General features: G+C 36.3%; 1 protein-coding gene across 1 annotated transcript; it reads right to left on the reverse strand.

Annotated features, from left to right (window-relative positions):
- Positions 1-1,021: 1,021 nt before the first annotated feature.
- LOC139710224 (aqualysin-1-like) lies at positions 1,022-14,057 on the reverse strand. Its single transcript, XM_071622155.1, has 9 exons — positions 14,046-14,057; positions 12,594-12,753; positions 11,795-11,935; positions 10,292-10,424; positions 7,660-7,778; positions 6,233-6,377; positions 4,241-4,425; positions 2,357-2,528; positions 1,022-1,167 (listed from the first exon to the last, which is right to left on the reverse strand). Exons 2-9 carry the CDS (start codon positions 12,711-12,713, stop codon positions 1,022-1,024), a joined length of 1,161 nt encoding a protein of 386 aa, XP_071478256.1. The 5' UTR covers positions 12,714-12,753; positions 14,046-14,057.
- Positions 14,058-27,348: the final 13,291 nt, after the last annotated feature.

The raw sequence follows: 27,348 nt of genomic DNA on the forward strand, positions 1-27,348 counted from the left end.
ATACTGGAGGTAACTCTTCATATATATATATATATATATATATATATATATATATTAATGTACTGATAGATAATACCTATGCATCACTTTCATGCGTCACACTCTCACTCAACCTCTTTCATTTGAACAAATCTCATGCAAACTGTTATGGAAATAAACATTGAGCATTCACTTTTCCTTTTCTGACTCATGAAGTGGGTTAGTTTATTTGAGATTTCATCGTATACAGAGAAAGAGTGATCCAAGAGGAGTAAAATATTCGTCCTAACTGTAAAGGCAGGAGTATAGGATTTACAGAAAACATTTCCCAGTAATCACTTATCTACCATTGTCTTCTGCGGAAGATTGCCCTGCGAGCTTAGCAAAATCAGAACAAGGACTACAGGAATCAAAGTAGCATAACAGACATTAAGTTTCATTCCTGAAGGGGTAATTAGCGTAGGTTTTCAAAGTTAGAGCGTAGGTAACACTGTTGTCGAAAGTCAACTGTTATAAAGTTCAGATTTAGGCCTATGTGTCATTTGGCGGAATGCAGTAAACGCGGTTGTATGGTTTCCTGCCTGCTAATCCAGGTATAAAGTTTGTGGTGTTATTTTGGTACAATCTCAGGATTACTGTGTCGAGAAAATGAATTGCTTACAGGTCTTGCTAAAACCATGAAATGTACATTGTGTATAGGCGTGCACGCATGTCTCATTACACTTTCATTTTCTTTGCAGATGCAAGAGTACACAATGTTATGGTTGGGGGTGAGCGAAAGATATGCTGCAGCATGGTGCAAAGTTTCTTACTCCAAACACGTCACGATCTTTGCACACGGATTTTGAAGTTATGTCATAGGTTTGCGTGATTATCAGAAATCAGTCCCGCTGGTTACCATGGTTACGATGTTATTGACCAGGCAAGTTTCAAATTGTATCATCCGTGTCGATACAAGATTATTAACTAACCCGTCCCCCCCCCCCCGAAAAAAGACCATATCCATATGGGTGACTCCTATGACACCCTTTCCTAGTCAGAACTAACCGCTTGAGGGCACTCTAAGTAGCTTGTTGGGAGAACCCATCTCATCACTGATCTTTCCTTTTGTAGCACCATTGGTCAGTGCAGCGGTCACCTCCCTCCACGTAAAGCCAGGGTTATTCCCGAGTATAAGGGCCGCAGCACCTGCGAATATTGAACATGGGGAAAGGCGTTACTTCAATAATTATTATCATTGGCAGTGGCAAGTTCTCTTTAAAGTGGGAAGGGAGTGGACATACACGGTTTAAGCAGGGTGTTACTTTTCTTTACAAAACTACGACGACATGACATGCTGAAATACGTGCCAAGAAAGGGGAAAACTCCCCAAACTGCCTTTTAATGACAAAGAATATACCTATCTCTTCACACAAAAGTACAACCTGTCACCCCCCCCCCCCCCACACACACACACACACAAACACGTGTGGATACATATAATGTACGCTTATTGCATATGAAATGTACACATTGATTTACTCTGTATTTATAATCATAGAGAAAACGTGATTCTAAACGGTACTGTATCTATCTTATGTAAAATAATTATAGTTGTTGATAATTGAATTTTGTCCCTTTAAAGGAAAGACACAGTTTTGGTTGAGATCTAATTTCAGATTTCTTACATTTTTCGGTGAGATAATGAGAAACCTCTTAGGAAATATGAAGGAGCATGTAATTCTATCAGGAATTCAACATTTATTTGATGAAAATTGGTTTTAAAATGGCTGAGATATCCAAAGAAGAGCGATTCCAATAAAGTATGGGACCCACAATTTATTACGATCGCTTTGTTTTACTTTGTTTTTGGATGTTTCAGTCATTCCAAACCCAATTTTCATCAAATAAACTTTGAATTCCTCTTAAAATGGTATGCTCTCTACTATATCAAAAGTGTTTTCTTGGTATTTCGTAAAGTGATAAAAGCTCAATTCTCATCTCCACCAATACTGTACCATCCCTTTAACGACAAAACAAGATGCAGACTGTAACGTGGGTCAATGGCACTGACAAAAAAAAAAAGTTTGGTGCATATCGGAGTAAAGAATGCCCATAGGTTTGCATATAAAGGAATTATGCCAATAGTTTTTTGTTCTTTTTTCGCTCTGTAAGAATCAAGAAATTCATGAACAGTTAGATGTAGGTCTAAAAAGAAACAGTAAGAAACAAATATTCTGTTTTTACCCCCTTCCTTTAAATCTTTAGTCGTTGTTGGCATGATGACCACCTGGTGTCCCCTTGTTCAGTCATCGGCATTATCTGGATTCAGTTTGCCTTAATTCATGTTTAAAAAAAAGAAATACACTGTAGTAACTCTACGTGTTACTCTACGTACCTGAGACATGGGGGCAAGCCATAGAAGTGCCGCTAGCTACGTAAGTTCCATCCACAGTGCTGTGCCAAATGCTGGTGATGTCAACGCCGGGAGCAAAAAGGTCGACACAGTCGCCGTAGTTGGAGAAGTACGCCCTCGTATCAGTGTCATCCGAGGCGCCGGCAGTAATTGCCTGATGAGTGCGCAGGAAAATGAACAGTAGCTCAGTGAGATGAATTGAGTCTGATTTGACTTTGGGTTTAGTTTGATTTGCTTCTGAGTTCAGTTTGATTTGACTTTGCGTTTAGTTTGAATTTATCTCAAGTTTAGTTTGATTTCAAAGTGAGTTCATTCTGATTTGACTTTGAGTTTGGCTCAATTTGAATTTTAGTTTAGTTTTATTTGACGTTGAGTTTTATAGTTTTATTTGACCTTGATTTTTTTTTCTCCAGTTTGATTCGACGTTAAGTTGGATTTAGACGAATTGAGTTGTGAATTTACTATAACATAAACGTTGCTTTAGATGACCTCTACTTTAGATTAGAGTTGATTTGAGCTAAGCAGAAATAAGCTGATTCTGATTTGGAGATGAGTCAAAGATGACTTGAGTTGAGTTTGGTGTTGTTGTTTTTGTTTGTATACATTGTAAGATTCCTGACATAAGTTATTAGGAATTTGGCAACCAGCCATCAGCCATAAAATGTTGAACCTATCTGTTTGCAAGCGTTGATGTAGACTAAGATTTCACCACTTGGATTGATAAGAAAAAAGGTTTGATGTATTTTTGTTTAAACGCCGATATGCTCACTCATCAGAAAGTTTCCTTTGTATCTGTCACTAATCACTTGTCATTACAAAACAGGACAAAATGATCATGAAGATAATTCAGACTGACTCTCCAACTAGTCTCGTAACTTTACATAACATTTGGGAAAATTTAATTCTACGATGTCGACGGCAAGTTAAAACACGAACATTAGGTTTGAACAAGCATATGGACGTAAGAGTAACTATTTTATATGTTAGCAATCTGATTTCAGGCGAGATGACATGTAAAGAAACAAGAAATCATAAGCACAAAACTCACAAAATCAGAGCTAATACAAACCTATAATTGAAGAGCTTGCTTCCAAAAGGCGCTAAATCCATCATTTTTCAATGGATTTAGCGCCTTTTGGTTGCAAGCTCTTCAATTATTGGTCATAACCACAATCATAATCATAAATGCCTCGGCCATTCGACGTCCATATGAATTTGCTGACCTTTCATTTGCTAATTTTTGCGTTGTTTGTTTCTTTTCCGCTGCACTAATGATAGATCCTCTTTCACTGTAATCATTGTATCTAATACAAACTCTTATCGTATAGTCTTCTTAGGTTGCTTAATCTTTCTATGATTATCTCCTCCACTTTTGTTTTTTTTCATGAGCTTGACTCTTTGCGCGCTTTAAGTGAAGATTAGCACAGAAAACCCTACAGTGTTATAACACAACACTTGACTGTTCAGAGACCCTGGCACAGAGAGGAAACATTGTCTCTCTCCTTTTCCCCTTACACCGGAGCTGCTCATTTCCCTCTTTCTCAGTTTTCTTCCTTTTCATGATCCTCTTCTGCTCTTTTTTTCTCCCCTCCCCTTCCCTCCCACCTGAATTTATCCTCATCCATTATATTTATCGCTTAAGATGTTCTTTGTACTCTGGAGCTCATTTCCATCCCCTTCTTGCTCTTAATTTCATCATTATTTTCTTCTCTCTCTCTTTTTTCCCCTTTCTTATCGTGGCTGTGAAGGGATTATCTGTTGTGCAGTAAAGTGGGTGTGTCTAAAATTTTAATATTACGTGAGTGTACGTCACATTTCTCGAGTAATCAGCCCTGGCTTATCCGCAGCCATAACTTCTCTACTCACATCGGGAACATTCGCGGGGGAGAAGGTGCAGGCATCCCGATCGCTGTTTCCGGCCGCTACGCTCACCACCACGCCAGCATCGATCAGACCCTGTGTCGCACGGTCTACAAACGGGTTCTTGGCGCCCCCTAGCGACATAGATGCGACAGCTGGGAATATGGCGTTGTCCGCCACGTACTCGAATCCTGTATGCGTAAATGGACGAATGAATGAATAAATGGAGGAATGAATGAATGAACGAACGAACGAACGAACGAACGAACGAACGAACGAACGAACGAACGAACGAACGAATGAATGAATGATTGGAAGAATAAATGAACAAGAATGAATCGAAAAAAAAAGATGGCCACATTACTAAGTTGATAAGAGCATACTTTAAAGATACAAACCAAATGGATGGATAAACACATGACAAAGTCTGTAAACAATTTAGAATAGACATTTTACTGAATACCTGCAACCCCTGATTGTGGAATAATACAAATCAGGAGGCAATAGATAAACCAGCCAACGCTTACATGCTCCTTCAACTTTCGTTTCTGAATATGTCTTATTATGATATTAATCGATATTCAGTGCATTCAGTTAATCATACCTACAGAATCACGCTGTGTCTACACCATTTACAAGGAATTACACAGTGAGATAGTGTTACTGTATATAAAATACAATAATGTAGATATGCGTGGGTAGTGTATTTATGCATAATATGTTTGTATAATATACAAACTTTGATTTGATATTTATTCATAAATTAGTCCTGGATTGATATCTGCAACCTTCTGAACTCCGGCAGGAAGGGTCTCATGTCTAATAAAACAAAGTGTGCGGACACAGTTATAATTGAGTATATGAATATAAGAACGACCCAAGTCCATGGAAGATCATTTCGAGTAAACTAAAAAAAAATTCTTATCTTTTTTATTTGTCCAATAATATTCTATTTAACTGTGATGGGAAGGCAACGTTGTATATACAAATTAGAACATATACAAATTAGAACATATATTATTATGACAATTAACATTTACATTAATTGTGGAGAGGCCATTTTGTGTGGTGGACTTGGGTCGTTCTTTGATTCATATGGACTTGGGTCGTTCTTTGATTCATATACATGATATTCTGCTATAGAGATGGGAGAAGGATGAGAGAGGGCGCTATTATATGAATGTAAGAATGACCCAAGTCCTTCATTCTTACATTAATATAAGATTTAACTCATTCATTTCAGGCACTTCCGGGGGTAATTAGGATTTATCATTTACACACAAGATGAGCCCATGCATAAGCTACAATTTCCCATGTCAGACTGAATTTGGCCAAAAATTGGACTTGGGTCGTTCTTATAATATTATTCATATACTCAATTGCTAATATATACTTTATTTTTTTCTACAGTAATATTATATTACATGATTCGTGTCCATACATAATATGCACACATAAACATTATAAAAATCAGATATATTATTTTCCTATTTGAAATCAATCAACAGAGATTTTTTTTTTTTTTTAAAATAGCATTAACAATAATACAAATACAAAGACTGCACATATGCACTTGCACTCTAACTCACCGATGCACTGATGCATTTTGTAGCTACCCTATTCGGTTACACAATTTATATGTGTTAAATGATTTGTAAAGCTTCGGCTAAAGATAACGATCTCCTGAATTTTGTATGTATTCATTCGTTTGAATAATCAATGATTTTCCAATTGTCCTTGTATGATTATAATTCACCTTTACAAGATTTCATTATGGTACACTCTGACTATATCTTATATTCATTTTATGTCGGATAATGTGTACAGTGTTGGAAAAATGTTTGTTATGTCGTATATACTTTGTGAAAAACGCAGAAATAAATCAAATCAAATCAAGTCAAATCGAATGCATTATTCGCTTGTCTGTATGGTAGTGTTTAATTGTCTGTGAATGTATATGAAGGAATGCAGGTCTCCTAACGTTCAAAGATGCCTTACCAGCAGTAATGTCGGTAAGAATACCAAACCCAACGCAGCTCAAAGCTCGGACTCCGTAGATTGTGGCCTTTTTAGCGACACCATACTTTGTCCCAGCGACCGTCCCAGAACAGTGCGACCCGTGGCCATTGCAATCAATGCCGTACTGAGGAGTGGAGAGGAGAGAACAAAGAAATTAATCAACAAAACAAAGTAGATAAGCAAACAAATATTGAATACGTAAATGAATGAGAGAGTGACAGACTGAGACAAACGTAGCATAATATTCTTATTATGATAATTGAGAGAGAATTATATAAACGCAAACATGATAGTCCATGACTTGAAGAATTCATTGGTGTCGGACTGTACAGTACTAGTTGAGGTGAGGATTTAGCTTTTAACGTTTTGCGAGATATTCAGAAACCACTCTGTGAGATGTCAAAGATCATGCAATTCTAAGGGGTATCAATAGTTTATTTGATGAAAATCGGTTTTGAAATGGCTGAGATATCCCAAAAGAAGGTGAAACAAAGAGATCCTAATAAAAGGCGTGGCCTGTCGCCTTTTATTGTTATCATTTCTTTGGATATCTCAGCCATTTGAAAACCAATTTTCATTAAATAAACGTTGAATCCTTCTTAAAATGACATGCTCTTCCATATGTCATAAGAGGTTTCTCATTATCTCACTTATGAATGCTATAAATCTGAATCCTCACCTCAACCAGTATCGTACAGTCCCTATAAAGAATAATACACAACCCACTGCGTATACCCTGAAATCACTTCAGTTCTGCACTTCATATTTTTTTTTTGTCTGCCATGATAATAACATATTAATATGAAATGCAAAGGTATATGCATAAACACACATACACAACCTATATCAATTGAAGAGTGTAAATGAAAAAAAACCGATATATGCCTTTTCATTAACTTGGTATATTTGAGATGGAAGCTTCTGAAAAGCAAAATCAAAATATGAATCAAAATTTTGCAAAAATGTAAGTAATTTCTGCAAAAATGATTATTGTTTTTTAACGAATGAAGTATCACTGACAAAGCTAATTCTTCTCTGCTGAGTGATGACCTTAAAATAAAAATTTGAAAATGGAATTTATCTTCATTTGCATTCAAACTCCTCATATATATATATATATATATATATATGAATATGTATATATATATATATATGAATGTATATATATATATATATATATATATATATGAATATGTATATATATTTTTTTACATATATATACATGTGTATATATACATATTTGTGTATGTTATATCATAATATAATAATCATATCTTTACATATCTTTGTATACGTACATGTATGCATATGTATGTATAATTATGTATATGCAAACAGATATATCCATATTTTATCTGTTATCATATGTGCGGGAAGCTATGGGCGATGTAATTCCTTCAGCTTACTTCAGGGTCGTCGCGGTTATCTGTTCGGGAGTCATACCCAACGAAAGCGCGGCCTTCAAGGTCCTGGTGCATCGTATTGACGCCTGTGTCTATCACGTAGACGTTGACACCTTCTCCATCTACATTCATCATCACAACAACGTCAAATAAAAACAACAATGTATAAATTTAAAGTTCAAATTTAGACAAATAAATCAATGGCAGTAGATCGAACATAAATCTTGGTAATAGGAAAAGTGAATGTAGAGTAATCAGGAAGTGCATTCCAGGTGTACATTGATTTCGAAAGAATGAATAAATTGACTTGTCCGATAGATACATTATGAATTATGATATAAACATGGATACAAACATATTAATCAATCAGTTGATAATAGAAAGAGATGTAAGTGTGTAAAGCCATGTTGAAATTGAAACCCTTTTGAATAATTCGCTTATATTTGATTGCTATGAAGTCGTTTCAGTCACACACGCACACACACACACACACACACACACACACACACACACTCACACATGGAAACCATTACTCCTGGTAAAATAAAAGATCGTGGCGATTTATTGATATGACACACACACTGTTGAAGAAAAGAAGATAAAGTGGAGTGGCAATTTTAAAACCAAAAAGACAAAATCATCCCTTGATTTTGTTTTCATGTTTAATTTTTGCTTCGTAGTTCCCACAATCTTATCCCAGAAAATAAGAAGTTGACTGATGTGAAAAAAATTGTCTTAATTTATTTCTTATCTCTCTCTCTCTCTCTCTTATATATCCATTGACATATATTTTGTCATTTGCATGTTTCTACATTCATTAATAGCGTTAATATTTTTTCCTTCATTCCCATAGATTTCTTGTATTCTTTCTCATAATTACATGGACTACACGGACGGTTATTCCTCTTGGCAAAAGTCCACATAATCAGCCAATTTTAGCAAGCCCGAACTCCTCTTTAACCTGACCCAGCGAAGTCATTGTCATTCAGTCATTATCAAATGGCAACTCTAAAGTGAACTGCGTTATACATACTAGTGCAGATTCTGAATGTTTTTGATTGGGTTCTATCCTATCTGTATACCGCACACGGCAGTCTCGCACACAACGCCAGCCTGTGCTTTCATTGCTGGAGTTGGTGGTGATACCCCGAGAATTTGCACGCCCGAAAAAAAAAAAAAAAATATATATATATATATATATTACAGGGAGGATAGAATCCAATCAAAAAATTTCAGAATCTGAACTTAATATATACTGGAGAAAGATTGCATTTAATTCATAGATTTCATTGAATATGTAGAGTCCCCCCCCCCCCCAAAAAAAAAAAAAATATATATATATATGGGTATGTATATGTACAATAAATGAATAAACACAAAAACATGAATTGAAAGCACCAAATCCATTTCAATATAAAAAAGAAATACAAAGAAAGAGAAACTTTAACTTCTTAAATGTGTTGTCACTAAATGAACTCGCTCTACTTTGAGCAATTAACAGGCATTTGAAAATTCTGAAAGTGAACAAACAATCATGTATTATATAAACACCAAAAGCACAACTGGTAAGAACGTTCTTATTTTACTTTACAAAACGCTAAAGGAAATATTCAGAAGCAAAATACTGCACTGACACACAGAAATTATGGTCTCTTGGACTTCGTGGGATAATGAATTACCACTATTAAAACTAAAATTTGGATAGCTGTGAATCAACAAGGCGTAGAGAACAACATTTAGTAACACCGAGAGTCCCCTGTACCTGAATGCTCCCGTATCTTACTGAATACTCTTCGTTCGCATAAGAACTTACCAGCAACAACGCTCTTTACCTGTTGAAGATAAAGAGCTTAATGTTTGCTATGTAAATATCATATCTGTCTGTTAATCTATATTTCAGTGGGCTTCCAGACTTCTTCCTTTTTTACGGTGCTTCAATTTATCTTTCCATCAATGTTCTCTTCCAGAGGGGCCCACATCACACAAGCTCTGCTGTTTAGTGGTTTAGCGGGTCCCTCCATTTTTCGCACTTTACGCAAGGTTATACATGTATTTTATTTCAACCACTTCTGTTTCTTTCTTTTTTTACTACAATGTACAATAACTATAAGTTTCCTCAATTACTATATAGTCTTTTCATTCTACAATGTTCTCCTTACTTTATTCTCTTTTAATCAAAGGAAGTGAAAAATACATGTTCTGTCGGAATATAAAACAACCTTTGAATTTAATTGAATGGAAATTAATTGTATTACCGACAAAAAAAAAAAGTTAATCATCTTGCAGCACTCGCAAAAATCTAACTCCCTATATAGTAATGTTTTCGTATGAGCAATGAGACAGGGAAATTTAAAAAAGGAAAAAGAAAAATGACTATGGGATATGTAAATAAGGAGAACAGAACAAGAAGAACTAATGACAAATAGTCAGAATCAGAAAAAAAAACACAGGAAAATGCATAAGAATTAGAATGAAATAAGATAGAAAAAGGAAAAAAAAAGGAGATGAGACTACAAAGAGTTAAAGAGAAGAGTAACGAGGATGAGGAGGACGAACAACAGGGTGTGTGTGTGTGGGGGGGGGGGGGGGGTTGACAATGTCTAAGAACAGTAATATAATAGTTTTGTGATTTTACCTCCCTCCGGAGCGTACATATCATCGAGGGGGAGATTGTCTTGATCAATTCGATCGAGGCCCCACGATGCTACCGACTGTGTCCTGAATACCGTGTCCTGGTGGATGTACTCGACGCCTTCCAAACCACGCACCTGTCAAAAATAAGGTTTGATTTGGGTCCAAAAGCAAATTTATCTCTTTGACTTTTAATACGTCTCCGTCTTTATTTGTCTACCCTCTCCCTCTCCCCCACTTTCTCTCTCTCTCTCTCTCTCTCTCCCTCACTCGCTTTCTCTTCCTCTCTCTTCCTCTCGTTCTTTACTTCATTAAAATCAACAGGTTATTCATTGTCCACAGGAAAATATAAAGGGCACAACTAATTTCGATTATGATAACGCATGATGATGATGATAATGATGACTAGAAAGTTGTTGGCCATTTTTTTTCTCACTTTCATGAACATTGTTATCATTATATTGGTAATAGTAGAATTGGTTCAAAATTAAGAGTGGTTTTAAGAAGAATTACAATGAAAAATAGATCAAAACTTTTTATCAGGATTTTTTTTCTCGAATATCTCATTATATCAAAACTATACCTTCATTTAAATAACATTGAATTTCTCTTATAATAAAATGCTCCTTCGTATTACATAAGATGTTTATTGTTATCTAACAATTAATAATTTTAGAAACCTGAAGTCCCATTTCCATTCAATCTTTGTCATCCCTTTAATCTTTTTTTTCTGATGCAGGAAATGTAGAAAAAAAAAGTGTCGGTTGCCAATTCGCTGAGGGTGACGATTTCTGCGGAAAATTTAATGGAGTAATTAATTGGTAAGCGAAATGAGATAACACACAAAGATTGTTATTTTTCAAGTCCCATTATCGCATTAACGAGTATTTACTTCGCGATATCGCTATCGTAAGGTATAGAAACAGCCTTGCGTGTTACACGAGCATTTGGTCTTCTTCCCAGGGGGCGAGGAAGCCACGGATAATAACGTGTTCTCTGAATAATGACACGTGTGCAACGTGATGCTTATGAATATTCATGCATTCTTATGCCCCCAGCCGAAATATGAATAATTTTAGTCGACGTGATGAGGTAACTAACTGCAGACTTGAAAAGTGCGGCGTATAACACAAAATTATTTACATGCCACGAAGAGCTTGCTTCCAAAAAGCACTAAATCCTTAAAAAATGATGGATTTAGCCATGGACTATCAGATTTTGTTCCTGGGTTCGAATCCTTGTGTTCAAATAATTTGTCTGTTGAACACTTTCTTTGACAAAATGGTCCAAGGAACTATAACTTCCTGTTGTTTTATGTTCACCTCATGACTATCTTGACAATGCTGCGATACGATAAAACGATAAAGGAAGATGCTATCCTAACTATCTGTCGGACAATACGGCGAATACGTTAAAGGCTGCAATGGATTAAATAGGTCATAATTTTCCCTACTTTGTCTCAAAGGCCCTACAACGAATTCGTATTCTTTTTTGTTTGGATACTTACAATTTCCACCAACTCGTCACTGAGTTTAGCGCTGAAGCCCTTGATGACTTTGTAGTAGCGATGGAAGATCTTTCCCTTCAGAAGTCCAAACGACGGCAGACTGGCCAGCTTGTCGACTACGGAATCGACGTCGAAATCGTCCTTAGAGATACAAAACAATGAAATGAAGTAAAAGCGTATCAACTTTGGTACATACTTGGAAGTTATAATTTAGTTTCTCGCGAGCCCAACATCTATGACATAAAGTGGTAATGGGTGGAATGGCATTTTGTTTTCACAATGTCATAAATTCAGGAGTCATGATGAAAAAGGAATATCCGAACATGTTGTTCTTTTTTTATTTTTGCAATCATAATGGCCGAGCACTTAATTGCTTCCTTTTCAGGCTGAGAAAACAATATTATTTGGACATGCATCAACAGGTCAGCTATCTATATAAAAACATGTCATTCTGAGACTCTCTTGATGTTTTATCAGTATAATTATAATCTTGACGATACCTATCATTGTAGCCGTCTCATCCAGCAAAGACCGACCACATTTTATTTACACTTTCCATGCCAATGAGTCCAATTTTCACAAAACTGGTGTGGCAAGAACAGGGTTAATTCTCACTGATGTGCTGTATACTATCTACATTCACAAAATACACAAAATACTCGAGAAAATCCTTTTGAGTACAAATTACGCCGTTCGTACCACTCACGAAGATAGATAATGTACATTGACTTGAAAAGTATATTGAGCACTATAATCTGATTGAGTATACATAAACGCATTAAAAAGTGTCGATATTTACCTTGATTTTGATGGCGAAACGGCCTCTCACCCCATCGTTCGCTTCATCCACACGATAGACCGGTGCCAGTGCAGAGACGGCGGCTAAAGCCGACAACAAAGTAGCGGCGAAAAGTTTCATGGCGAGCCTGGTAAGCAGGGATGGATAAAGGACAACAGATCTGAAGCAGAAGTTAATTAAAACCAGGTAAAATGTTTTTAGATGTGAAATCGAAGAGACGAAAGAAAGGGGGAAGTCCACATTCATATACATGTGAATTGAGTGAATGCAGCAATATTAGGAGGACACATCGGTGAAAGCTTGGGGAAATCGGAAAACCAAGTCAAAAGTTATGAATTTTTAAAGTGTCTTCGCAGTCACGTCTGGATGAGAAGACTACTGATGTCTCACGGGTCGAACGATATAAGGAATATAATAAAGAGAATTTCACACCACAAGCTGTACTCTTCTCATCCAACAGTGATGGCGCAGAAACTTTAAGCAACCGATGTACATGTATTGTATGATGGTGAACTGCCCTTTAATTGCCTTTACACAAAGGATGAATCCTAATTTTGTATCTTAAATTACTATTATAAGAATTCGGCGAAGCAAGAAAAACAAAACAAGACTTTTATTACTTGCACATTGTGGGAAGGAGGTAAAACATTTAGTGTGATGACATGACAGTCAAAACAGCTTCTAACTGAAGGTTTCAGACATCTGAAAAGGAAAGGAAAATAGAAATAATAACAACAACAACAACAACAACAACGTTGGCGCTCAGCGTGGTGAAGGTAGGATGCAACATAAGGATAAACATTGTCGTGGTACTAAAACAAACAGGATTTAAAAATGAAAAATTTATATAGATGATGATGATGATAGCAATGAGGAGGAGAAGGAAAATACATGTACGTCCAGAATTTTGTAATGACAGCATTATGCTTTACATCGTGCGAATTCTTTATCAAATGTAATGATGTCTAAGGTGTATTCCATTGTTTCATGAACCACCATTACTTCCAATAAGGTCATACCTCCTTTGTCGATTTGTTGTTACATCTTCAAATAAGCTTAAATGTATTAGGACTTTCAGAAGTGTGTTGTTGCTGTTTAAAAAAAAAAATGATAAAATTCATTGTTCTTTTCCGCTTCAAGGGTAATGTCTGTTTGGAAACAGGGCTATATCATATTTTACACTCTACAGGTAGGCCCTATCTGAAATAGGCTGTCCAGAATTTTTGTTTTATTGGTTGTGCTCCAAAACACCTTCCATGACAGTCAAGTTCCTGCTTCATGGCATGTAATAGTACTTGTTTATACAGTGCCGGACTCAGTGCGAAAGAATGGTAGGTGATGCGAAGGAGTTTGAAGCTTATGATAGTAATTACAATTGCTCAAAAGCTTATGATTTGCTAAAAAAGTGCCAGACAATTGCATGTGAAGATATAGTAGAAGGAGAGAGCTTACCTGTTTTGATGACAGAAGCTTGCTTAGGCCTACAAGGAATTCCCTGTCTCGAGCCAAATTCCTGCAAGTGTGTTCACCTAATGACGAGAACGTCTGTAATAACAGCGATAATATGAGAAGCTGACACCGTCTCGGTCATGCTCTCTGTACACTCGTTGTTTGTTACCCGCTAAGGCTGATAATAACACCGTTATCTCCGTAGACACGTGTGCATTACCCACATTAATTCTACTTAAAAGGGAATTAATTTCCAAAAGTTAGATATGAAAATGCGCTGATGGTTTATCAGTTATCGGGTCACCTTGACAAGTATTTAAACATGGAGGTAATTCTGCATTCTTATCAAAAAGGCATTTGGTAATTACGGAATTTATTAGCAATTATTTTTCTCGTTCAATTCGCTGTCCCTGAAAATACCAAGTGCCTGTAAGCGTGCCCACAGCGCGAGTGAAACATGGAGGTCTGTAACATTATTCTACACTTGCATTTGAAGTAGGCCTACATCTGCGTTATTACGTTGAGTCTTAAGTAGATTTGACTGTCCTGTATTGATAAGGTTGTGATACCCCGCACTTTTAAGTTTTTCCCATCTGTCTGGAAAGAAAATGCACACTTAATATGGGTATGTTCATCTGATGACATCAATCAATTTCATCTATCTAGTATCGAAAGCGAATGGTTTGCTTCGGATATGCCTAAGTTTATGACATGTTTTGTTGGACAGACACAAATTGAACATTTCGCGTGTTATATTGTAGTTGATTTTCATGTTTTGAACATGGATCATATGAAGCTGAAAAGTGATTCAACTGTTTTATGAAATTATACTACTAGTGAAAAGTAATTTATATTTTAAGAATGGGACAGTATAATTTTGCTTTTTAGTCATTGAAGGGAAAATATCTGTTGGTGGAACTTTGGCAAAGAGTTTAATAGAAAAGAGCGCTGTATTTTTTTATTTTAGACAAAGGAAGAGAAAACAATTATGAAACTGTCGGAAAGCTCATATTTGTTGAGTGTTTAGGCTGATAATACAGATAGGTTGATATGCCCATCACAGGTGATTTAGGTCTCACCGCTTCCCATGCTTTTTTTAAAGAGTGAAAACTGTTCACAAAATTATTAAAATGAGCACTTCACCTGTTGTTTACATCTTTATTTAACAATTGTTCAATATGGCGTTAAATTTAAAAAAAAAAGTTTAGGAAAACAGACAGGAAAGTGAATTTGAATTGAAATCAGCAATAAACTTTGACTTTTATAATGTTTCCAAGAGGCAGTGACATTACACATGATTTAATGATACATATTGCACAATCCGTTGAGGTTCTAATTGAAGAGTTTGTTTGCAAAAACCGATAAGTCCATATTTGCCAAATAGAGATATTTGCGATTAAAGGTGAAGAAAAATAAAGAGAATAATAAGAAAAATTTTGCTTCTCTTAACCATAACTTCAAAAATGTACCTTTATATGTAGTGACCAATATATCATTTAAAAGGTGTTATTTAGTACCTTATGACAGACAGCGTACTTTAAAATCTTCAAAAATGAACTTATCGGTTTTTGCAAACAAACACTTCAATTATTCATCTGCTTTCCCACATGTTTATGAATGAGATACCATAAATGAATCGTATTCGTCGATGTTACAGGAAGTTTATTCGTTCTCCATCAAACTGGCATCATTATGATTCTGTCAACACATTTTAATCTTAAGCACGTAAATACTGTTCCCTTTGTTTATGCAGGCATCGTTGATGACTTGTCTATTATGGCAATTATCAGTAGATTCGTTATTGAATAAATTATGCATTTCATCCTAATTTCAACCACTATACTTTGCTAAAAAGCACAGTGGCACATTACTGAGAATTTAAAAGTTAAGGAACACTATTATGCAACTGTCAGAATTGCAAGGGGCAAGACTTGACTGGCATTGATGTTATCTTCTCGTTGCTCATACCATTGTCATTTCTGTGTACTAGATATACATGTAACACATTTATGTAGAATTCGTATTATTGTGTTTGATGACAAACTCAATCATTCTCCTTTTCTCATTATCTTTCTCAGTTGTTTTTTTTTTTCTTTTCTCTCATTCCTTTTCTTTTGGGCGCAGTCTCAATGCTCGTGGACAGAACAAAAATGATATCAATAAGCAGGAATGGTTGTAAGCAAATTCTGGAGACACGCCACTGTTCTTCGGTCACGTCTCCACCCTAGACTATTCTTGAAAACTCGATATAGCAATAGCGATATGCACAGTGACATAACGTCGTTTGCCACGCCCTACTTTACTCGAACAACCAATCAAAGAGTGTCTCCCTCGAGTATCTCCTTGGATCGACAAGACAGTGCGACGTGAGCAGCTGCAGCTCACCATGATACGAACTTGAGTAAACTCTTTGAGCGCTACCACTTAGTGATGTTCACATTACCGTAACTGCATTGTTCAATCGTTGAGAACAACGCATTCGGGGGAATCCTTGATAATTATGCGACTAAATCAACAATGCTTCGAAATATTCGGGAAAATTCTTCATCGAGAGATTTGACCTTTACCCTTTTTGTAACTGTGGTGTTGACATGCCATCAAACAGCTTCAATCCAGGTTCACAACCTGTGCATGGGAACAGAGAATGACATAATATTTCGCCCATCTCTTAAAGTCGATTTTGAATATGGATATGAAATATATTCTGGGCACTTTGACTGCTTATTCTATGGAAACGGAGCGTTTGTCGAGGAGAAGTGTTTGAAAAATGGACAGGCGGAAAGATTTACGGTAAAAGAGAACAACACCAATAATAACTTGACTGTTACTCTCACTGTCAGAGACGTCCGGACGACAGATAAAGGTGTCTACATATTACTTATTGCAGGACGTAGGGACAGGGAAAGGTATCATGACGTTGTAGATGTGTACATCGATGTCATCACTCCACCTGAACCCGCTGAATGTAACAAAGCGACATCATCATATTCTTCACTCTGGATAGAGATACACTGCTCTGCTTCGCTTGGAATCGATTGGAATTCACCGGGATCAATCGCCTGCTTTCAAAATGGTAAAAAGGCGCCATACCTTAGCCAGCCCGAACAACTGGTAGACCAAATTCAAGCTGCTTTCTGGATGGATGTTGAGTCTTCTATCAACTGCTGCTCTTATGCACCACAATGTGAGAAAGTTCCTGGGTTTTGCCTCGACTTCACATATTCCAAAGTGGTGCCATCGAGGCCTGTTCATGTTTATGTCACTGAAAAGAAAGAAGAAACAACCTCGCAGCAGCCTGCAACAAGTCTGACAACATCAAACCACACAGAGGGCCTTCATGACCTCGAGAGCAATAGAAAGATAATATGTAGGAACAGCAGTGGGAACAGCAGGCCTGATATCAATTTTGTGGCACTATTTTCTCTCTTATGTATTTCTTTGTCTTTTCCTGTGTTAAACATGAGAAGACACGTTTATGCATGAGTGTATAAAAAAAAAAGAAAACCCAGAGAATTAACATCTCTTTTACTTTGATTCATATTCAACGGTGCTTCCATTTTTTTGGAAAAGACAATCTTCGACATACTATTCATATGGTATAGCGGGAAGTCTATTCTATTTCGAGGTGCAACATCTCTCTTTCATTTTGCACTATTTGTCTTCCGGGAATGACAAGGTCGAATGGACAGGCATGTCTGGGAGTGGTTGAACTACTGCCTGCCCTTGTTTGATGTATTCTGAAGTACTGAAAGATATGGTTAAAATACATACAATATGTTTTCCTCTAAATGTATGCGAATGCTGGAACTCTCGCAACCGGAAAGGCAACGCAAATTTAATAGAGACTGGCACATATCCTTTGTTCACTCGAATTTAGATTTGACAGATGATATTGTGAAAGCGCTTAGTCCCTAGAGTTAAAATGGAATGAAAATGGTTATCAAAAGCCAACCCCTTAAAGAATTATATTACCCAAGAAACATAAGGTCATGCTAGTAATCACACATTCACAATACAAATATGGAATTTTCAATTACCTATGAACTTGGCATCAAGATGAGACTGTTATCAAAATGATTATAGTTAGCCATTTGCAACATTCATTTTCAAATACATTGAGTTTGTTTTGTTTAGATATTGTCAAACTGTAAATTAATAACATACATGATTTGTGGTATCTAATTCATTTCTTTTTTTTCTGTTCTTCACTTCCCATGCAAATACGCATAAATTGAACGGCTTGATAGCAACTATACGGTTTTGACTTTGTTGCCAATATTGTAATTTTCCATAGACATCTCTTTGTCTCTTAAACTCCATGTTCATTGTCACCAGTATTTTTTTCTCGTAACGCAGTTGTTTACGTTTAAACTTGTATTCTTTTTATATTTTTGTTTTCTTTGAACATCTCCTTAAGAGTTGATTAGTATGGTCTTTCATTAACATGCAATAGGTTTACTTGGGTGCATTAAAAGGGAATTTCCTAAACGTTCAATCTCTTCAGAAACATGTATCCTCCATTCATATATTGCCTCCATAATGGCGATTTTGTAACGTTGGTTATCACTATATTATCTTCTATAGAAAAAAAAAATGATATGAGGCCTTTTAACATAACTTCATCTGTTTTTGGTTTCCTCTCCGTCTTCTCTTTGTTAGTATCATAAAAAATTATTTTGTTGTCAGGTTATGTGAACCAAATATGGGATTTTATTTTTTCAATAAAACCAAAACCAGAATCTGGTCACATTTTCATGTGAAAGAATGATTATCATAACGTTGTAATTATTGTTTGGTTGAGCAATCGAAAGTTCATTTACAGTTTCAAACTACATGTATATCAGAATGCATGTTAAAGGGAATGGCAAGTAACTGATCAGCCGGAATCAGTGGGAATGCTTGGGGATGATTGTTCCAATCCTTGTGGGATTCATTTAAGAGTAGGCCTACATTATAATATCTATTGTTGTGTGAAAATTATTTGCTTCAGAATGGTCTCATATTCAAATAATGTGCAGTTTAATGTTTCCAGGCTAGCATGCCTGTACAGTAGCGGGGCATTAGACTGCACATTACTTGAATATGAGACCGTTCTAAAGCAAATAATTTTGACACAATAGATATATAATGTACTCTTAAATGAATCCCACAAGGATTGGAACAATCATCCCCAGCATTCCCACTGATACAGTTACTAGCCATCCCCTTTAGTGGAAGACATCAAACTGCATGTTAAAGAGGGTATTGTAAGTACAAATGAAATTTCAAACTTTTTCAATTTTTCGGAAGATTTACTCTAAACCTCTACTACAAAACATTTGTCTTTCACTATCATGTATATATATATATATATATATATATATATATATATTTATATATATATATATATATACTTATATGCATATATATATCTATATCTATATATATATATATATATATATATATATATATATATATATTGCATGACAAAATTTCCTAATCTTTCTGCTTTAAATTGATATATAACACATCTTATGAAAATAATCGGCTGCAGAGATATCGATGTTTAAAAGAGAGCATGTCGAGACGTATGGGAAATCACTGTTTCGAGAAAAGCGCCCTAAAAGTTTTCCTTGCGACGCAATCGCGATCAAGGGACATGCTAGTCAATTTTCACCTCCGGACAATAGAAGGTAAACCCTAGCAACCCCCGAAATGCTCATTCAATCACAGCGTCGGCGGTCTCCTCACCGACCAATCAGTGACCAGGATGCCAGGAGAAGCGGCTGGGCATAGCGCACCCCGCCCGCACGCACCAGTCGACTTGGCAGTGTGCGAGCTTCACGCTTCGGTTAGCGGCAAGCAGCAAACTGACCAATGAGATCACTCCGGTCGTTGTTAGGGGCGGAGCATCTGTGGCGCTCAATCCAAATTTTCGAACCGGTTTCTGCTTGGTTGAAACGCCAAAAACATGGCCCAGAAAAACGCTATTTTTTGGTCTTTCCTTTCATCATTTTGCTTCAAAATTTCGACAGATGATAGAAGACATGTCAGACTCCAATAATATGTCAAAATCAGAAAATCGTAAGTTTTGACCAATTATGATGCTCCAACTTCAAACTCGATTTTCACGGCTTCGACCGTGCGCGACTTTAGGACCTTTTTGTTGTAGCGGGTCACAAATTTTTGAAGTTATGGTCAAAAGAAGCAATATTTTTCTTATTATTCTCTTTATTTTTCTTGACCTTTAATCGCAAATATCTCCATTTGGCAAATATGGACTTATCGGTTCTTGCGAACAAACTCTTCATATATATATACTGATAGATATATATATACATATATATGCACTGATACATACGTAGTAATGGTGCAATGCAATGGCAAATACAACAGTTTCAGAGAGCGGTTCCTCGCCGCAATATTTTCCGATCGTAGTCATGATAATAAAAATAATGCAGACGTCATATCTAGGAAACAGTGCAGATTGCATGTATCGACCGAGCTATCCATGTATACGTGGTCATCCAACTAGACCGACTCCCACGAGTCGTACAGTCCACGAGTTAGATATTGAAAACAGGTCCATGACTCATATAGCTTACGAGTCATACAGCCAATGAGTTCGACACTAGGTAAAAACAGCCAACGAGTTCGACAGATACAACACTTGGCGTAATGTGTCGGTGTCATGGGCTTAGTGTCAAACTAATGGTCAGTATGACTCATGAGCTGTATGACTTAGTAGGCTGTATGACTCGTGGGTGACGGTCTCGTGACGTGCAACCATGTCTACAGCTGTCCATGCGAAATCGCACATGATAGATGTTACTGTTTGGAAGGATTATTGTTTTGCAAATTAATGCAGTTTGAGTGGGATATGTTACGATTTCTACAGTAGGATAAGGAATTTATAGTTCTGAAAATTACCGCCATGCCAGTTTCAACTGGATTGTTGGTGGATAAACTAGGAACAAGGAGAAAAATCAGAGGCGTTTTCCTGACTTCTTTTCCAATGATATTTTTTTAAGTTCTTGTGTGATTTTGAAAGTTAAAGAAGCCTGATAGCTGATAAACACAAAGTCCATTTCACCAACTTTAATCGATACTACACATTATACAAATTTCTGTTTTAGTAACATGATTTCAAATCCGTGTTTTGCGTGTAATTGCAGTATTGAAGTAGGGCAAGTTTATGTCCAGTGTCCAATATCAAAACCACTTTTAAATAATACTAATGATTTAACTTGAAGAGCGATGTAACGAGGGGAAAGTAGCTAATTGAAGCATATCTACAAACAACGTTGACATTCTAACTATCCACCAAGAGCTATCAACTGTTGACTATCAACAATTTGCACACCATTAACTATCCTTTAGCAGCCTCAACACATAATTATCATTAATCTAGATATCGATAACTATTTTTGTACCTTAAGTCACAGGATTGAAAAATTGTGTTTGAAGATTGCAGAACTTGGACTTGAAGAAGCAGATTAGTAGAATTCCTTACAGTGTGTTTTTGATTTAAACAAGCTATTGATGAATACAATCAATAAAATATTTCAAGTCCCGTTTGTCACGTAAGCTGATAAAACGCCATGCACAGTTGTTGAATTTTTGTCCAATAGGCTTGCATGATTGCTGTCTCGATACAGTAGACACAAAAAAGAAAAGTCATTTCACTGCCTAGCAAGGCAACTCGAAATAAGATTAAAGGGGAAATACAACTCAGTTTTATCCACAGAATTTTATCACAAAAGAAGCTAAAAAACGCATGGGAATGACATTATCGTACGCTATCTATCGTCTTATTCATGCATGTGGCACTCTTATCTTTAAACCATTTATCGCTGTCAACTGTTAAAACAAAATATTCAATCCCCGACCCAATCTGGTGGAAAGATTGTAACTGCATAACATTTGTATGGAAGAAATATGTATTTCAATATGCAGTGAAGTGACGGACATCATGTATACCGCCGTGGGCACTGCATGGGCACGCAGTGTGGCAGGATAAGGTAGACTCGGTTTGCACTTTGAAGACACCGGTGATATGCAAAGTACTCAGTATTCATGAGGGCTGTTAACAATTTTTGTGCACGGATTCCCAGTCTGAGTGAAAACACCTTAGCACTGTACACATTGTCCAAAGTCCGTGATAAGGAAAGGGTTTCGGTACCAGAGAAGTTAATGAAAACAGCTGGTTCATTTCTCATGCATGGCATGTATATGAAGACCTGAATACAAGAACGACCCAAGTCCAATAATTTTTGGCCAAATTCAGTTTGACTTGGGAGATTGTAGCTTATGCATGGACTCATCTTGTGTATAAATGATAAATCCTAATTAATCCCGGAAGTGCCTGAAATGGATGAGTTAAAAACTTTGATATGAATGTAAGAATGAAGGACTTGGGTCATTTTTACATTCATATTATAGCGCCCTCTCTCATCCGTCTCTCATCTCATATAGCAGAATATCATGTATATGATCTAAAGAACGACCCAAGTCAATATGATTCAAAGAACGACCCAAGTCCATCACACAAAATGGCCTCTCCACAATTTATGTAAATGTAAATTGTCATATGTTCTAATTTCTATACACAATGTTGCCTTCCCATCACAGTTAAATAGGATATTATTGGGCAAATAAAAAAGATATGAAGTTTTTTTTTTTAAAGTTTACTTGAAATGGTCTCCCATGGACTTGGGTCGTTCTTATATTCAAATACTATGTTATATTATTATTTACGGCACCAACGGGAAAACGTCTTATTGCATTGATCTTACATAAACAGTGACTTTACTCTGTGTAGCAGGATGACTGCGAATAATAAGGGTGCAGACAAAGAAACAGAGCAGTAAGGTTTCATTAGAATTCACCTCAGAATTATAATTTAAAAAAGAAGAATACTTCTTTAAGTTTTTCATGTTTCACGAGTTTTTCAGTTTTGCATGATTAATATATATGCATGCGTGTCAGGGATTGCCGGGAGCATAATTATATTCAGTGAATTTATTACGTTCTATACACATTGTCCTTCATAGGTCCACTTTCAGTATTCCTATTGTTCGTGTAATAATTTCTCAAACATGTCCTTTCCCTCTCTACAGGACTGTATATCGAACAAGTCTAAATTTCATAGTCCCTTTAGATTCGATGAAGGCGAGGTTGACCACAATTTATAATTTGTTCCCTGAAACATGATTCCTAATCATGTATATTGCATATCTGAGATAAGATCCTGATTTTAATTGCTCGCGTTTATGATTCAGTGATATATGTTTTGTGGATGATATTTCAAATTATGTCTGCATATTACACTCACTTTTTTATCGCGCAAATAAAAAAAAACATGGTATGACAGAATTGTTAAATTCTGAATACGAAAAGAGGATGATTGTTTTGTGACAGGTAAACTCACAATAGATTTAGAAAAGAAATGTATGAAAAGGTATTTGGGCCAAGCACTGTAAAAAATAGGTCCTAGTTCATTGGCTGTAATATATCTTAAAATGAAATAATAGTGTTTTCACTGCAATGATGATACACAATATGTCTTATGACATATCTAAAATTATTGGTATTTGAAAATATATTTAAGACGCTTTTATCACTGCTCATTTTAGTGAATTCACATCTTTTTGTTACACTATGAACATGCATTTATGTACCATGTTTCATTCTGTATTTCTGCGTTGGAGAACAGTGCATTGTATTGTTTTGATTGAGTATATTTTACAGAAAAAAATATGCAATCCGTGTAACAACTATTCCCTTTTTAGCACTTACTGGTTTTCTTTGTAAGAGGTAGAACATCCTTATAGTAAATGATCTCTACTTTTCTTATGTTCACAGTTTTTTCTTTAAATACAGAGAAAGTCTTTGCCTCAAACCTCTTCAAGTGTATAGGCCTATATGAAACGCGAAGTTCGTATAATACATAGGCCCTATGTTTTATGTTATGGATATAGAATATGCAGAAGCATCATAATGTTTATTGTTCCAAAACTGTGGAACAATAATAAATATGATTCATTTCTACGTTACTGTGTTGATGATTGTTTTATTCTGTACATAATGCAAAGCAAAGTTTCACATCTATTTCATTTCTTTGTGAGTGTTGAAATATAAACTTGAAACGTTATTTATTCATAGATGAATAATGTATTGAGAGGAATAGATGAAATAGCTGAATAGAATGTATCAAAGAGAAATGAAGCGAGGAAAGGTAAAAGAAGAAGAGAGAATTCGAAGAGGGAAGTAACGTAAGAAAGGAAACAGCGCGTGATAAAAATGTATTTCATTCTGGATGACTTCATTTTTCAGGTCGATCTGAATCTCAGATTTGTAAATAGCATCATGTACACTTACTTGTTTACATCGCATTCATATACTTTACAAAGATGACCATGAGGCCATGAAAATGTATTTCTTACGTCACTGGCATAATAATTCCGCTGGTCTAGCTTGAAGTAGTATCATTATAACAAAGGGTAATTAAAACGGCAATGATAAAACTTTTAATAGGTGGATACAGGTACAAAGAAGAACAGAGAGACGGAGAGAGAGGAAAAGTCAAGTCAAGGAAATGAAAAAGTTCGCAGGAAGAGAGTGAGGGAGAGGAAAAAGGAAAGTCAAGAAAATAATATATGCTCTGCATGACTGCATCTGCTAGAATTTACTTGGAAACTAACTATGAATGTAAGTGATTCATCTGTACAGCCAGGGAAATTGAGTCCAATTAAAAATAAAAAAAACAAAAAATGTAAGATTATGACACATTGTTTCATTGAAATCGGAAAGACCCCCCCCCCCCTTTCAAACATCCCAGACAAACGTATGGCGTGTTATCGAAAAATCGCTCTTGCTTCATGAGTTTGAATTTTTCCCCACTGGCATCATACATGTACACCTAATACCTCGACTGAGGCAAGTCATAAATAAGTGCCCTTCTTTTCCTTTGTCTGCGAGTTCAGAATTATGTGTTTGGCAATACAATCTACAAATCACACTTAGTTTATTTATTTGTTTGTCCTAGTGGCAATGTTAATAAACATAGAAAATGGTACAAAGGAAGCAATTCAAATGTGATCCCTCATTCTTTTCCTGAACCAACTCGTGATCCCCCAGCACCACCACTCAAGGTAAGTCGAGGTTAGAATTACAAAAAAAAAAAAAAAAAAATACTGGTATAGACAGGACAAATGCCATGAATTGCGAAAATGCCTACCAGCACACACTCACAAAATATATCGTTGTGTTATTTGCTTCTTGCCATGACATTCGTATACAATTGCATATATTCATACGGATTCTCCATGCAGTGACATATTATGCAGGCTTTATTTTGCTCAGATAAATTCTTGCATCACTGATGGGCCATAGCTGCAGGCATATCGAAAAACACCCTCGGATGTATCACCCCCGTTTAGCTCTTAAATGTTAACTTATGAGGAAACGTGCGTCAATATTTAGGCAAATGTCTTCTTTCAAAAAAGTTGGCCTACACCTCTTGGCTCCGTTGGTTTGGACCTGCGCTCTAACAGCTTCGATCCAGGTTTACAACTTCTGCCAAGGAACGGACAATGATATGATATACCTCTCATCACTTCGAAACAATTCAGAATATGAGTATGAAATATATTCTGGGTATTTGGATTGTTTATTCTATGGAAATGGAGCGTTTGCACAGGAGCAGTGTTTGAAGACTGGACAGGCAGAACGGTTTACAGTAAAAGAGAACAACACTTACGATAGGTTGACTGTTACTCTCACTGTCAGAGATGTGCGTAAGGAAGACGAAGGTGTCTACATATTACTTCTTGCAGGATACAGAGATGGTGAAAGGTATCATGACGTCATAGATGTTTACGTCGATGTCATCAGTCCACCTGGACCGGCTCAATGTGAGACTGTATCATCATTGTATTCACCAGACTGGATGGAGGTAAATTGCTCTGCTACTCTAGGAATAGATTCGAATCCAGCAGGTTCAATCGTCTGCTTCCAAAATGATAAAAAGGCGCCATTTCGGAGTCAACCTCAACACTCGGTAGATCACATTCAAGCTGTTTACTGGATGGACGTTGAGTATTCTATCAACTGTTTTTCGTTTGCATCGCAGTGTGTAAAACCTCCTGAACTTTGTTTGGATGTCATATATCCTGCAAGAGCTCTATCGACAGAATCGAGAGGTCGAGAGAATGCCACCCAGAAGAGGGAAGAAACAACTTCTCATCAGCCTTCAACCAGTCTGACTACATTAAACCACACAGAGAGCCTAGGGGGCAATGGAAAATATATAGGCACCGATGCCGTGTTGTCAATCACTTACATTATTTTCTATATAATTTCTTTCTCTGTCTTTATCTTCATTGTCAAGAGGAGATTCACCCCCTTTACTTCCCCTCTTTCCCCCTTTTCCCTCAGAGGTACCCATATGTTACTAGCATAGTCTTTTGAGTGGGTACCTCCACTTTTTTCACAGAGTGTATAAATGTTTCTTTTTGTACTAAACATAAAGACATGCATGAACATGTTGTTATCCCTGTCTGACTATGTATATTATCAAAGACTCGCATGCCAAATGTATCATATTGTTTTTTGTACATTCTGTTGGAAAAAGAGTGAACATAAAGTTTGAATTGAATTTGAATTGAATAGGTACGTCCGTAAGAGTAAAATAAAAACAACAATCTGTCTCACACCATATAGAGAACAGAAATTTCAGCAAAAGAAAACCGTCAACAGAGTGCTGTTTTCTAGTGAAAAACCGACAGATAGAAATGGTAACAACGTAAGCATTTAAATGTAATGTCTTCATATTTTTGTTCTGCTCTATTCATGACCTTCCTATGTGGCGCCACTACGCTCACATTGTTTCATTAGACATTGTCTGTGTATCAGAACAAGGCTGCGGGCTGACTCTTCCATCCAACCTTTTTTAATGCATAACAATGTATTCTCTCAAAAAAGTTAGCTTACACCTGTTGGCGACGATGGTTTTGAACTGCCATCTAGCAGTATCAATCCAGGTTTACAACTTGTGCATGGGAACGGACAATGTTATAATATTCCGTCCATCTCTTCAAGCGAATTTTGAATATGGACATGAAATATATTCTGGCCATTTTGACTGCTTATTCTATGGATACGGAGCGTTTGTCGAGGAGTAATGTTTGAAAAATGGACAGGCGGAACGGTTTACAGTAAAAGAGAACAATACTGATAATGAGTTGACTGTTACTCTCAATGTCAGAAATGTGCGGACGGAAGATAAAGGTGTCTACATATTACTTGTCACAGGAAACAGGGATGG

The sequence above is a fragment of the Diadema antillarum genome, unplaced genomic scaffold (genome assembly GCF_040938485.1).
Source record: "Diadema antillarum isolate AM-2024a unplaced genomic scaffold, OU_Dant_1.0 seq00001510_RagTag, whole genome shotgun sequence".
In the NCBI taxonomy this organism is placed as follows: Eukaryota; Metazoa; Echinodermata; class Echinoidea; order Diadematoida; family Diadematidae; genus Diadema; species Diadema antillarum.

Coding starts and splice junctions, on each gene's coding strand:
- LOC139710224 (XM_071622155.1), bottom strand. CDS start 12,713: ATGAAACTTTTCGCCGCTACTTTGTTGTCGGCTTTAGCCGCCGTCTCT. Junction 11,936..12,593: donor GTTTCGCCATCAAAATCAAG/GTAAATATCGAC, acceptor TGTATCTCTAAG/GACGATTTCGACGTCGATTC. Junction 6,378..7,659: donor ATAACCGCGACGACCCTGAA/GTAAGCTGAAGG, acceptor TCCACTCCTCAG/TACGGCATTGATTGCAATGG.